We start from the raw sequence: 14,664 nt of genomic DNA, 5'->3' as shown, positions 1-14,664 counted from the left end.
AGAAGCACCCCTGCTCTGAAATGAGACCTTTCTGTTGTTTTTTTTTTCTGAATACAAGCCAGGTTTTAAATTGTTGCATATCAATATGCAATCTGATCAGTTAACCTCTTACACCCTAAGCGAGCCGAGGTCACATGGCAGCTGGACCCACCGGTGGGTCCGTCGGGTTCTAGAGGTTAGTCATATCTTGTTTGGATAATTGCAGAAACTTTGATTAAGTCTGTTTCAAACTTGAGAAAGGGTTAAATTTAGGGACAGTGATGGAAACGAACACACGTCATAAGCTGAAATACAAATGGATCACAGATGCTTCTAATACATTTGCTGATTATGCCACCTTTGGTCTGCCTTTTGTTTCCATAAAGGTCTTTCACTATATCACTTTTTCAGATCTCTCTCTCTCTCTCTCTGTTGGAGAAGGCTTGGCGTCCTCTCCAATGCATAGCAACAAACTCCTTTATAAACCACATCTGGATCACCTGAAGGGGCATAGCTCAAGCAAACTGGGACACAGACATTTAAAAAAAAAAAAAGAAAGAATTTTTCCATCTTGCATTACTTGCTTGGGATACAATGTGGAAAGCAGTGGTAATGGCCGTGTGTTTGCTTGTGGCTGGGGTTGGAGCTCAGCCCTTGGAGGATCCAACGTATGGGGTGAAACTCTGTGGCAGAGAGTTTATTCGAGCAGTCATCTTCACCTGCGGAGGATCACGATGGAAACGATCACTTAGAAGTCAAGGTAATACAGGAGCTGCTAAATCTTCACTTTCACTCTTGTTATCCTGTCAGGATACTTTTTTATAATTTGTATCTAACTTGATGTCAAAGACGGTCAAAATCACACATTATTACATCTATTTATACGATTTCCAAACCAGTGCAGAGTTAATTTAAAATCCATGATCAACTTTTTGTTTGAATTGTTCTACAATGTTTGACAATTCTTCTTCTCTTTTTTTTTTTTTTTTTTTTTTTTGCAGAAGAAAAGTGTTATCGATTCAGTATTTTTGCCATGTAGTTTAAGGGTACTGGTTCAAGCAACAATTGAAATAGAATATCTTTAAATCAGATATTAATAGAGTTATGTTAGAATAACAGGTGCATTTGACGATCCAGGTACTCCTACTGTTATGTAATTTTTTGGTGCATCTTTATAAGAGTAAACATGAGCAAGCTATATTGTTCCCTCCACCAGATGTTTCAGAAGACCCATTCACCTCCCATCAAGATGAGTCTTCAGAGGGCTTGACCTCCAACTTTATGGTTGAAAATTTCCTTCAAACAACCAAAGACCTCAGCTTTGTGCCCCAAAACAACCCTAATGGTGGGTTCAGCAGGTCCACCAGGTCATTCATTACTGATGAAATCCTGGAGGCTCTCCGGAAAGCTGACCGCAAAGGCAGGGATGTCGTGGTGGGTCTATCCAACGCCTGCTGCAAGTGGGGCTGCAGCAAAAGCGAGATCAGCTCCCTTTGCTGAGGGTTGATGAATGAATGCATGTATTAGCAAATGTTTTTACACCCTCCCACAAATATGCACACATACACACAGAAACATTTTAGTTTTATTTAACGTTTGTCAAGCAGTTGAGTCAAATTAGTAAATGTGTTCTGTTTTCCATACTAAATGTCTTCAATGTTTAAAGATAGACAGGAATAAATGTACTTTTTTTCATTCCTGATTAAATTAATGTTTCTGCAACTTTTAAGAACTTTGTGCAACATTTTGTATAACTTCAAAGACAGCCTGTCATGTGAAAGTAGGTCTAATTTAATTTGTAATGTAAAAATATTGGCTATATGTTTCATTGAACAAATGTGTTGTAACAATTTCCCATTCAAATCAATAAAACCGTCATAAAACTATAAAATGCCTTACTCACAAACATGTTGATGTGTTTCTTTTCCTCACAGAAATATTTAGCACATAAATGTTAACAAAATGCAGAAGAAAACTGTAAACTCTTGAAGAAATGGTCAATCTCAGAAACAAAGTGTATCTGCAATAAAGTAAAACCAATGTTAGTTAAATTTTTTTGCACCAGTCTGTTAATGTAAATTTTGGCTGCTAATAGTGCATGCAGCTGAAAGTACTCATTCTGACAAGCAAAATGGAAAAAAAACAACATCCTTATTATGCTTTAAAACAAAAAAAAGAAACTGAAGGTGAAAAAGCCAAACAACAAAAAGTGGAATGAATGTTCTGCTTCAATTTGAAATAACTGCATTCAGTTTTATTATGCGTTATCAAGCTGTTCCAATTTATTATTAGTTGGATTGTGATAAAAACAGACACTCCAAAAAGGAAACAACGAAGACAACAAAAAAACCCGAAACAAAACAAAAGCAAAGCATGCTTTGACAGTGAGGGCACGTTTTAGGGCACCACAGAGCCATACCGGAAGTCTGAAGAACAAAGAATGAAGAAGGAAGTATATTATAGCAGTAACGTACTTTTACGTCATCGGTAATTCCTAAAAAGGGAGGGGCTTCACCCGGCAAAGTTTTTAATTCCGCACTTACTTTTTTTCAGCGTTAGTTTCCTACGGCGACAACATGCGCTTCATGTGTCTTTGTGTATCTCGACATGAGGTAAAGAATTTTGAGTTATAGTAGAAATATTTACATAATGTATAGGCCTGCTGAAAAGCAAATGTTGGTGTTTATATATGTATTCCTGCTATGTCGTGGAAGTGAACGTAACTCTGTGAATAGCAGCACATTTACCTGACTAGAGGATCTCGTGACGTTCAGTGCGGTGACTTGTTTTTATAGAGCTTTTGGTCCGTTATGTAAATTTACTCGCTTCAAGTAAAGATAAATCTACGGAATGAAAACGTGTTTGTTTTTCAGAAACTTGAGGTCCAAATGTGATGGCCACACCTACGACGTGGTGGCTGCTGCCCGTCTTGCTGGTCACCTTCCCGTACTGTTGTTGTTCTAGCCCAGGTAGGCTTATTCAAATTTGTATATTACTGGGAGAAGAGTATCTCGAAACTTCATTTTATACAATTTAGCTCCTTACATGCATATTCCCTCAGAAATTAACAAGTTTATTTTCTACCAATATTATAAAATGAGCTGTACTGAGCTGTAATCATATGTTTTGCTTGAGTTGAAAATACTATTATATCAAGGAGCAATATTTTTATTTAAAAATTATATTAAAAATAAACTTTCATCATGTGGTAATATGGATTATATAGGATTGTTTAATTCTATTCCATGAACATTTTCACCTAGTTTCTTCCACTGGATTATTTATTTATTTGTTTTAAATGCTGCATTTGCTTTTTAAAATATGCCCAAATGCAGTTGTCTAGTACTATTTAACTGTATAGTTGCACTACTGAATGGTGCTACTATTAGAAAGCATCCTTGCTGGTTGTTTTTAGAGCAGTATTTGAATTTGTAATGTTCTGACTGTATGTATGCAGTACATTAATTACTAATCACTATTTGATGCTGCTTTTCTTGTGATCACAGTTAAAACCACCAAATATGTGGTGATCAGATTAATCAGTTAAGTCTATTGTAACAATCCCTAGCTTTATTTTTGCTTTTCATTATATGAGCAATTATTTGCATTTACACTCTAAACATGATTTGATTTTCAGTCTACATTAAAGGGGAAGTGGTCTTAAAGGAAGACTGTAGCTACCTGCTTCCTGTTAACACGGCAACTACTGCGCCTTCTTGTAATGTCTCATGTGCAAGTATTGAACTGATTACTGCAAAGCACACGTAGGCTTATGAGAAATGGGTAAAGGTGACAGGCGTGCGTTGAATGTGTTAAAAAAAAACGTGTATGCTTGAGAGACAGGCGGATGAGCATGTGAGTGACTAAAACATCCTTTGTATTGTTGTGTTTTAAATGAGTGTGCCTTTCTTTGTTTTGTAACTTTTTGTGCATTTCTTAGAGAACTGCTTCCTATTTGTTTGGCCCGAGCAGCAAAGCGATGTGAAGGCCTATTGTTTTTGTACTGTTTATTATTCTTTTACTTCCACCCTCTTTGGAGGCCTTTTTGGGGGCTTTATCATATTCAAAAACTCACCAAACTTGGCGGATGCATAGAGACTGTTTAAAAATTTTGAATTTTAAGGTCGTCGCAAAAATTGAAAAAGAAAAACGGCTCAACGGTGCCACCTAGCAATTTTCAAAGGACCCTTTGCTATTCACTTACTTCATCGTAGAGACATGAAATTTGGTACAGTTGTAGAGCTCACTAAGACGCTCAGAATTTACAATTAATGTCATAGTATCACAGGAAGTCGGCCATTTTGGATTGAAGGTCCGATTTTGACCCCATTTTTGCCGTTTACAGCCTTTGTATTTGATCGAACACCTCCTAGGGATTTCGATTGATCGGCTTCAAACTCGGTCAGTCTGATCATAAGGCATGGCCAATTCAAAGTTATCGAAACGGTGAATTTTTGAGTATGCTGAAGGGGGGTTAGCAGGGGTCAAAGTTCACCTACTCGCCATGAAACACGAAACAGTTATAACTCACAGGAAATGTCACGGACACTTGGATTCTTTTTCTGACTCATACCCCTAGCAGCTTCACACAGTGGTCATTATATTTTTGTATTGTGACTCACGAGGATAGTACCTCCCGTATCTCCAATACTGTTTTGACTCTGTGAGATCTTTGTCTATTTTTAAATAAATTGCACATATATCTGCTCAACTACCTCTTAATGATCAATGTTCTGAGTTGTTGCTGGGCACAAATATGAAATGTCAGTGGTAAAGTTACTGACAAACCACTGACAAAATATAGTTCTAGAGCACTAATACCTCATTTAACTATCTATAAGTAGGACTTTCTCATTAGAAAAGCACAGATGTTTTAGCTGAAGACAAATTACTTCTCCCAAACAGACTGAGTAATCATCATCTTCTTCTTCAGTCATATCCTGTTTTACTGGAAACTATGTTGCTCTTTGTTGTATCTAAAATAAAGTACGCTTAAAGGAAAAGCTACTGCAAAATGACCAGTTGGAGCTAAATATTATTCTCATTTTTTATCTATTAGAAAATAGAATAACTTTTTTTTTTTAAACATTGTGTTATGGAATGTAGGAAAGGCATGCAATTGTAAGACGTTACATTACCTGAAGAGTCTATATATTTATGGTACATTGGATTTAGGTAGTGAAAAAATTACATTTCCGTAAATATTCACAGCCTTTGTCATGAAGCTCAAAATTGGTCTGTTGCAGCTTTTAAATGTTTCCACAGCTTACATGGAGTCCACATGTGTAAGTTTAGTTCAACTGGCTAGACCTGGAAAGGCACAGACCTTTCTATGTTAGATCCCACAGCTAACCGCAGGTCAGAGGTAAAAATCAAACATGAAATCAAAGGAATTATCTGTAGACCTCCAAGACAAGTCTGTCTTGAGCTACAGATCTTGGGAAGGATACAGAAACATTTCTGCTGCTTTGAAGGTTCCAGTGAGTTCAGTTGCCTCCATTATTGTTGAGTGGAAGAAGTTTGGAACCAGCAAGACGCTCCCTAGTCCCAGTCGGCCTTCAAACCTGATCGATCAGGGAGGCGATCAAGAAACTATTGGTCTCTATGGTAGACTGGCCAGATGAAAGCCACTCCTTCATAAAAGGCACATGGCAGCCCGTAGGGAGTTTTTACCAAAAGTCACCTGAAGGACTACACCACAAGAGACTAAATTATCTGGTCTGAGATTGAACACTTTGGTGTGAACACCAGGAGTGAAGTTTGGAGGAAACCATTCATAACTCATCACCAGGACAATACCACCCCTACAGTGAAGAATGGTCGTGGTAACATCATGCTATGGGGATGTTTTGCAGCAGTAGAAACTGGCAGACTAGTTAGGATGGAGGGAAAGAGGAATGCAGCAACCTTCAGAGACATCCTGGATAAAAACTTGCTTCAAAGCGCTTTTGAACTTAGCCTGGTTCTTCAGCAGTACAACGACCTCAAAGCACATTTCCATCATCCCAAAGGAGTAACTTCAGAGCCCTGGAGGGACCAAGCCAGAGTCCAGACTTGAATCTGATTGAACATCTCCGGAGAGAGATCTGAAAATGGCTGCACAGATGACTCCATTCAGCCTGATGGAGTCTGAGAAGGACTGTAAAGAAGAAAGGATGAAACTGCCTAAAGATAGGTGAGCTAAGCTTGTGGCATCATATTCAGAAAGACGTCAAGCAGTAATTGCTTCCAAAGGTGGATCAACAAAGTATTATGCAAAGGCTATGAATATTTACATATATTTATTGTGATTTCTCTGTATTCTACTTTTTAATAAATCTGTAAAAAAACAACTTTTTCCACATTGTCATGAAGGGATATTTGTGAATATGATTTTGAGGTAAGAGATTAATTTAATATAATTTGGAATAAGTCTGTAACAGTACAAAGTGAAGCACTGTCAATACCTTCCGGATCCACTACAACCAGCAGGAGGTTGCTCAGAGACCTATTTTCTGCTTGAGGTAGAGGAACTATTCATTGGATTTTTGCCATGGAAATAATTTCATGTGGAAAGAGAGAAAAACACTTAGGTCTGCACTCATTCATAGCTAATATGTAAATAGCACCAATGAATAATGTCTGTTATTTAATCCATCATATGTGATGCAAAGAAAATCTACAAATCCATGAATCTGTCAGGAAAAACAATGCATCTATGCTGACACAATTTCTCTTTGTGCTCACCAGGTCCTCCTACTCCTCCCTCTAACCTTGAGTGCTGCAGACCGTGCAATCAGACGGACTGTTCAGATATTAAATGCATTTGGGATCCAAAACCCCACCCTGATATCCCCACTATCTACACCCTTCACTGGAAGCCAGAAAATGAAGAGTAAATACACTTGGAAAATTTCTGCTCTTAATCTCCCAAAATTAAAGATTTTTAAGCCCTGTTTTTTTTTTTTTTTTTTTGCCTTGGCCTGTCTTCTCACATCTTCTCCTGCTATTTTTCAGGGAGGAGCCTGTGACCTATGGGAATAGCTCAGACGGGTTTATCCGTCGGGAAAACTTCGAGAGCCATGGAGAACTCCGGGTTTGGGTCCAGGCTCAGAATCAGAACAGTTCTGTCAAATCTCAGGAAATTGTTATCCATACCCAACACATCAGTACGTCTACTCCCAAGTTTTTCTAATGAAGTCGCAGAACAATCCCCAGTATCTGAAAAAAATTTATATTTCTGATACTATTAAAATACCTTCATCGTATTAATTTTGTAACTCGTATATCGGATTGAACATTTTTGGGGTGTCTGCCTGATCTTGGGTCCTCTGTCTCTTTCCCAATCCCACCAGTCAAGCCACCCCCACCTACAATCACATCAGGTGATGGAGATCCGTTAGAGATTCACTGGAGCACCATCTGTGGCAAGCTAGAGTTTAATGTTGGAGTCTGTGACATTAGATATCGTACTGAGAATGACCAAAACTGGATTTGGGTAAGTTTGGCAAATTAATTTCATATGGTATTGAGTATTTTTTTTTTGTTGTTGTTTTTTTTCAAGAATTAATGCCAAACTTTTACCCTGGTTCTTTCATCACAGACTGACTATAACTTAAGTAGCAGCTACGGAGTCACAGAACCCCAGCCCAGCACAGTTTACGTATTTCAGGTCCGTTGTAAATGTGACCCGAGCCTGATCAGTGACTGGACTCCAGACTTTCGAATAAAAAGTGCTGAGTCGTGTGAGTATTTATATTTTTTGGCATGCAGCAAGAAATGTAAATGTGTTTTATTGTCTTGTACATGGCTGCTTAGATCATATGCCACTATCAAACTGTGTCAAAACCTTGCACAAAATATTGTGCTTTCTCAGTTAATTCATTGTTGTAGCAATATTTATTGGCAAACAGTCTTACTTAATCAGAAAACTTGTTTACTAACTTTTAAATGGTGTCACATTTCTAAGCAAAATATATTTGTGAGTTGAGGTGCTGAGTAAAGTATTTGAAAAAGTTCCCAAATCCTTTCTGCCAATGACTTATTCCGCTTTTAACTCTTGCTCGCTGACATTTATTAAATTGGATAAATTAAAAAATGAAGTATAATGGAAATGTAAAAATGTATTTATTTAATGATCAGGGGCCTCAGTAGTGTGTGAAAATCCTGCACAGTGTCACAACAACTGGTTACCTCATAATTCTGATCACCAGGTTTCACACAAGTGTACATTGGGGTTGAAGCGAGGATTACAGGGAGACATCCAGCTTCCTAATTCTGGACGTATTTAGCCTTTGATAAACTGTGCTTTGGGAGACAGAGTATTGTCATTTTTGGGGATAGTTTGTTTCCTCAGATTGGAGACTTGGATTGCCACTTGTTGCAGATTCAACAGAGTTCATCATCGCCTCCAGCGGTGAAAAGTTTTGTTTTTCAAAAGAGAGGCTGCTGAGTTGGGAAACTTCTGATGATTGCAACCCTCTGCTCATACTATTTTTATGTAGGCCAAAAAGTTCAACTTTGGTTTCATTTATGTTGTAATGTGGTTAGAATGTTATGCAATAGGTTTTATGTCAGAGAATTAGTATACGGTGGCAGAGGGTGATGGGAAGTAAGTACAAACAAAGGTCACTCTGGTTTTATTTGCAAATAAATGCAACCTTGCACTTTTTTCCACGTGTCACAAAATCCCAATGCATTGAAGTTTAGTTCTCTAATATGGCAAAATGTTCAAGGGTCAAGCACGGCATGCAAATTTAAAAGAAATACAGATGTAAATTTTTGGACTACAATCAAATTAATAGCTTTCACTGTAATTGTTTAAAAATGAGATGCAGAATAAATACATTTTGAGATGTATGCCATTTGAGCTCTATCTTCTGACTTGTATCTTAAAAGAATAATGAGGTCTAAACATATTCTGTCTAGTCACTTTAATGACTTATCTTTACATTTATCCACAATGCCAATAATTTGTGTATTGATGGAATCACTGATCATTCTATCAGGATTCAAAAACAACTTTTCACTCTTTAAGAAACGTATCAGCACTACAAAAGTTGACATTTAGGATTTGAGATGACTTTGTATTAGGTAGATTAATGTGTGTGGAGTACATAGCATTTGTCTTTTTTCCCCTCCTTTTTGTACTACATCTCCTCTGCATTCATTTCTCAGCCCCAGTTGGAGAGGTTGATGCATGGTGGGACTGTGGGTTGCTTCTCTCAAACTCTGACTGTTTTCTGAACTGGAAGGTAAGATCAAAGATGAATTTATAGGGCATCTCTAGCTCTCTCTAAATGCTTATTCAGCACTCAGTCAGTCCCATCTCTTTGTCTCTGGCTTGTCCAGAATCTTTCTATTTCTCAGGCCCGAGGTTACATTCTCGGATATGAAATCACAGTTTTCTACATTAATGGCACTAAACGGCTAATAAATGTGTCCACGGACAACCCGAGCAGCCTCTGTGTGTATGATGAAAGGAAGTGGCGCCTTATCTCATCTCTGAAGGATGTGTCATCTGTTAGTGTATCAGCCTACAATGCTCTCGGTGCTACAAAACCTTCTCATCTGTCTAGGCAAAGACCAGGTATCTATTTCCTTTATGTCAAGCTTTCTTTTGGTAAAGTAGAGGAAATTGTAACTATTTCCTAGTTAACCTAAGATATGACTAGAAAAGCCTGATATGTGTTTAGATTTACTTAATTTACTTTTGACTTTTGTAAACAAAGTAGTTTTTGGTAGAATAGTTATAGCATTAGGGATAAATGCTTTAATCTGTCAGAGTTGCTGCTAAAAGGAAATTATGTCAGCGTACAATAGACGTCATGATTATTTCACAATGCTTGTGTTTCCTCTGTGGATTAACAAGGCTAAAACCTATTTTGTTTCCTGTCTAGGAAAAGAAGCAACTGAACCAAAAATTTACCTTGAGATGAACGAAAAGAACCTCACTGTGTCCTGGAACCCGTCCTCCAAGGTTTCTGACAGCATCAAACAGTATGTGGTGCAATACAAAGAGTGTCTACCTGGAAGCGGATCTGACTGGATCAAAGTGGACAATAAACAGACCAGAGTTTTTTTTAAAGGTTAGTGACCTGTGTTTGTATGTTCCTCTTGTTGCACAGATATATTTGTCTTCTTTGTGGTGGTTCAGAAAGATTTAAGCTGTTTAGTGTTTTCTTTTTCTAAAGTTTGGAACATATTTTTTATTTTATATTATGGTTCATTTACTCTCATGTGTCTCCATCTGTAGGTCCATTTAAAAAGTACACATCATACCAAGTATTATTGTTTGCAGTGTCAAATTTGAATGAAATTAGTCAGCTTGCAACAGCTACAGGATATTCAGTTCAGGGAGGTGAGTGTGCTGATTTATTCTCCATAAATCCCTTGTCACTGTATTTTCTTGTATTGAAGGTTTAACGAACTCATAATTTCTTTCTCCATCAGTTCCCTCCAAAGTCCCTTCATTCAAGGTGTCTGATCTTGGTAGAACTGAGGTGACTCTGGTTTGGGAGCCAGTTCCCTGTTCCAACCAGAGGGGGGTGATCTTGTACTATGAAATAGGACTGAACATGCAAGGAGGTACAAAATGCTATGAATAATATGATATAATACACTTAATTATAGTAGATTGCATAATAGAAAAAGTAGGATGCACAGAGGTTTTCAGTTTCTATGACAAACAGATTTCTTTAGATTATTTTTTTTTCTGACAGGCAACAAAGCAGTAAAAACTCTCTAACTCCAATTACAAACAATCAAATTGCAAACATAGCATGAAAAGTAAATATACCACAATTAAACAACCAGCAATAATAGTATTTTAAATATGTTCTGTAGTTACTGTATATTGCAGCGCTTTCTTTCCTGTCCAAGTCCCCTTAGTTTAATTATTTTTACTAACTTAAATGACTAATTTATTCAGTAGAGCTTAAAAAGCTTAAAATAAAGCTTTAAAAGAAAATACATTATACATGGATATAAAGAAATTGAAGATGTTAAAATAAAATGAAAACATTCCGTCTTTGAAAGAATAGAATTTTCCAATATGGATATGTAGGGATTCCAACTAAAGATAAAAATATTGATCACATCCAGAGAAATGTTCTTGGAAAAGCAGCAACAGAAGACAAAAGAAAGTAGGAAAGACAAGACAGGACTGAACATGACAAAAATTGTAAACAAGAAAATAGCTAAATAACATAAAAACAAAAAAGAACAGAAAAGATTGTGGCCCTTGACTGAAGTGGTGGTATCTCATGTAGGAGTTAGCTAATAACCACTGCAATATAACATGAAAAATTATATTTTTTCTTATTTTACACAGGGAGATTATTTTGATAGTAGAGGATATTAATTTAATATGGAAATTTGAATAAAAATATTACAACTAAACTGTACAATCTTTAGTTTTTCTAAGTTAGGATGCTCTTTGACTGTGTGGATTGATGGTCCTATGTTTTTTTTTTTTTTTTTTCTTAACCTCAGATCCAAAACACATTTCTGTTCCAGTGCGCAACATAAATGTCACCTCAGGTACGACTTGCAAGCTGAAGGCTCTTAGTCCAGGTCAGGCATACACGGTTTGGATAAGAGCTGTGACCGCTGCTGGGCCCAGTGAAAAGGTCAACACAACATTCAAAACCAATCATCAGGAAGATTATGGTATGCCATCATGTATTAACTTTATGTTAATATGTAATATCCTGTAAAATGGTTGTAACTAGTAAATTTGTTACATTTCTTTCTTCCACCATATTTCTTTTTCTTGTCAGCATTTGTGGCTCCCATTGTGGTGATTGTGCTGCTGGTCATCATCATAGCTCTAATCAGTTTCATACTATGGTAAGAAAATCATTGCTAGATACCTTGACACCAATCATCAAAGAACATTAATACTGAGATACAAAGCAAATATATATACTTTGTCTGCAAAAAGGTTCACATCCTTTAAACTTGTTCACATTTTGTTTGGCTACAACCATAAACATAACTTATTTTTTTGTAATTTTCTATGAAAGACCAGCACAGTGTAGTGAATCATTTAGGGCATGACTCTATGGTGTTTGTATGAAAATTTCTGCCCATTCTACTGTGCAGATTAGCTTGCACACATTCAACATGAATGAAGAGCTGCTATGATCGACAATTTCCAAGGCTAACCCCACAATTTGAGTAGTAGTGGGACCATTCTATTCTATTTCATGAAAATGCTTTCATATAAGCCACTCCATTGTAGCTTCAGCTGTATGTTTAGGAGAGTTGCAAAGCTCAAGCCTGTTACATCCTCCATCAGATATTTCCCCCAGAATGCTAGAGTCTTGTATTTAGCACCATTCATCTTTCCTTCAACTCTGATTAGCTAATTCTGTAAAATGTTGGTGAATCTTTTCATATTTTTACGAGTAACAGTTTTGAGAACCATGCATCTTGTTATATTTTTCTACATCTATGCCATCATCTGCTACTTTATGCAATTAAAATCCCTTTGAAATATAGTTAAGTTTGTTTGTAATGTGAAAAAGTTCTTGGGAATTTTTTTCCCATTTGTGATCAACTGTATAAAATTTAACATGGTTGTACAGTTATTGAAGTATTGATGGTATCTGTTCATGTATTTTTTTTTCTCTTTCAGTGTTTTTCATGGAGCCAGAAAAGAGTGCCCACTCCTACCTCAGTGTCTTTATGAGAAAGTGCCAGATCCCAGCAACAGCCAAATCTTCAAACAGATGAAGCGCCAGGTGAGCAAAAATCAAATCTCCAATCAACTGTAATTATTAAAAATAATTGTAATTATTTGGCATTTAACCACAATGACATGCTGTGTTTTTTATGTTTTACTTGCAAAATGTAAAAGTAATAGTCTTCTCTTTGATCTGCCTGTAGATTAACGAGCCCTTGACTTGGATGCGCGGTCCCCTCTATGAACCTTATCCAACAATCTCTGTTTTGGAAGTTGTGGAAATAAAGTCTAAGGTATTTGACCCAGACATGATGAAAAAAGAGAATGGCTGTCACCTGATGGACTGCCAGGATGATCAACAGGAGGATCCTACCAGAGAAAACAGTGACAGTACAGACAGCAGATATGGGAGGAAGGAGTACAGTAAAATGGTCGACTCTGATGAAGAGAGGAATGATTGTTGGAGCTCATCAGAGGAAGAACAGTCTACCTCAGGTTATGAAAAGCACTTCATGCCCTCTCCTTTGGAAATAATGGTGGAGTAACAGGATGCTTCCTCTGGATCATGAATGTTAGTTTTTAGTCTTTGTCCGTTTTACAATTTCATGTGTTGTTTATAATAAGACTTTGTCTAATAAGCTTTGTCAGTGTAATTGCAGGAAAGACTCATGACAAACTGCTCCAGCTTTTTGTATTTTCTATGTTTATAAATCTGATAAAATTTTGTTGAATAAATTTTTGTTTTAATCTTTGTTATTTTTTGCTATACTATCCTTCTTGCATTGAACTTGATTAGAAGAATTTTGGATTAAAGCAGTATATCTGGAGGGGGAAGATGTTTTAGATCACAATTCCATCATCATAAAGAGATTATTTTAGTCAGGTACAATATTATTTGCATATCAATCATACCAAAATACATAATTGTAGTTATAAGCTTTTAAAAAAATATCTAAAAAGTTAAGCTGCCTTGCCAGTAGTGTGTGCTTTAAAACTGCTTTCTATGAATGAAGTGGGATCAGAGTGAGTCCAAGGATCAAGCATCCCCTAATATAATTAGGTTACCATTAAGGTACAGAGAAATTACATCCACATCTTTAGATGTATTGGGTCATTTTCTACAAAGCATGCAGAATTTCCAAAATGTTTAACTTGTTGAGTGTAAATCTTAATCCTGGTTGCATTTAAATGTTGACTTGTATTTTCAAATGAAAGTTAAAAAAACGTTTTGGGCCAGCACTATTCTCTTTATTTTTTTGCTTCCAAAAATCCTTTTGAGAATTATAAGACGGTATTGCCTTCTTTAGACTTGTAAAATATTCCTCAAGAGTCAAGACTTTGTCTCATGAATAAAAGAGGGAGTAACTTGTCTTTGACACAGAACTGTGTACATCAATAACAATTTCCCTTGAACTTTACCTTGTCTGTAGTGTAAATATTATATGCTATACGGCTACTAATTTTACAGGTTTTCAGGTTCATGCAGTGTTTGAACCTGTGACCAACAACAAAACCTCAACCAATGCAAATATCAGCAAAGCTGTTGCTTTTAACTGATCAAGGTGCAAAATGTGTTTGGACTTGTTACTGGCACCTGACTTATCTTTAAATTAAGAGGTTTATTCTCGAAACAAAACTAATAGATTAGATGTGCTTTTATTTTTACCCTAACTGTTTGTTTTTTTTTGTTTTTTTTTAATAGCATGAAAATTGAGACTTTAGAATGTCACTTAGCCAGTAAGGCAAATCTGTAACCTCAGAAAATACTGAAGGCTGTAAGTAACTCCATTATGACAGAGTTGTTGGTGCTATGACCACTCAGATCAACTTAGATAGCTTTCCCCCTTAATAAATTAATTAGAAAATTGTATTTTGTGCTTTCTTAGGTTATACACAAAAGTGGCATACTCTGACATACTTAGATGTAATAAGCCATGTCACAACAATCTCTCTGAAGTACACTAGACTTCTCCCAGATGCTTAAAAACAAAATATTCCTTCAAGGAAGTTACAAGTTA

The 14,664-nt window shown here is 36.5% G+C and overlaps 2 protein-coding genes across 2 annotated transcripts; both read left to right on the top strand.

Annotated features, from left to right (window-relative positions):
* Positions 1-142: 142 nt before the first annotated feature.
* Positions 143-2,019, top strand: rln3a (relaxin 3a). Its single transcript, XM_044101098.1, has 2 exons — positions 143-739; positions 1,196-2,019. Exons 1-2 carry the CDS (start codon positions 574-576, stop codon positions 1,477-1,479), a joined length of 450 nt encoding a protein of 149 aa, XP_043957033.1. The 5' UTR covers positions 143-573; the 3' UTR covers positions 1,480-2,019.
* A 434-nt stretch (positions 2,020-2,453) lies between these two features.
* On the top strand, positions 2,454-13,397 carry il12rb2l (interleukin 12 receptor, beta 2a, like). Its single transcript, XM_044101087.1, has 15 exons — positions 2,454-2,591; positions 2,853-2,948; positions 6,709-6,853; positions 6,976-7,127; positions 7,314-7,456; positions 7,562-7,703; positions 9,136-9,212; positions 9,310-9,547; positions 9,858-10,046; positions 10,214-10,318; positions 10,411-10,545; positions 11,452-11,628; positions 11,739-11,808; positions 12,599-12,704; positions 12,850-13,397. Exons 2-15 carry the CDS (start codon positions 2,873-2,875, stop codon positions 13,189-13,191), a joined length of 2,097 nt encoding a protein of 698 aa, XP_043957022.1. The 5' UTR covers positions 2,454-2,591; positions 2,853-2,872; the 3' UTR covers positions 13,192-13,397.
* The last annotated feature ends 1,267 nt before the right edge of the window (positions 13,398-14,664 follow it).

The sequence above is a fragment of the Gambusia affinis genome, linkage group LG19 (genome assembly GCF_019740435.1).
Source record: "Gambusia affinis linkage group LG19, SWU_Gaff_1.0, whole genome shotgun sequence".
Classification (NCBI taxonomy): domain Eukaryota; kingdom Metazoa; phylum Chordata; class Actinopteri; order Cyprinodontiformes; family Poeciliidae; genus Gambusia; species Gambusia affinis.
Note: the sequence above shows the minus strand (reverse complement) of the source record. Positions and strands in the feature narration are given on the sequence as shown.

Bases quoted from the DNA above. Each gene is read 5' to 3' on its own strand.
- il12rb2l (XM_044101087.1), top strand. From the start codon at position 2,873: ATGGCCACACCTACGACGTGGTGGCTGCTGCCCGTCTTGCTGGTCACC. The intron at 2,949-6,708 runs GTAGGCTTATTC...TGTGCTCACCAG, and splicing joins CTGTTGTTGTTCTAGCCCAG to GTCCTCCTACTCCTCCCTCT. The intron at 7,457-7,561 runs GTAAGTTTGGCA...CTTTCATCACAG, and splicing joins ATGACCAAAACTGGATTTGG to ACTGACTATAACTTAAGTAG.
- rln3a (XM_044101098.1), top strand. From the start codon at position 574: ATGTGGAAAGCAGTGGTAATGGCCGTGTGTTTGCTTGTGGCTGGGGTT. The intron at 740-1,195 runs GTAATACAGGAG...TCCCTCCACCAG, and splicing joins ACGATCACTTAGAAGTCAAG to ATGTTTCAGAAGACCCATTC.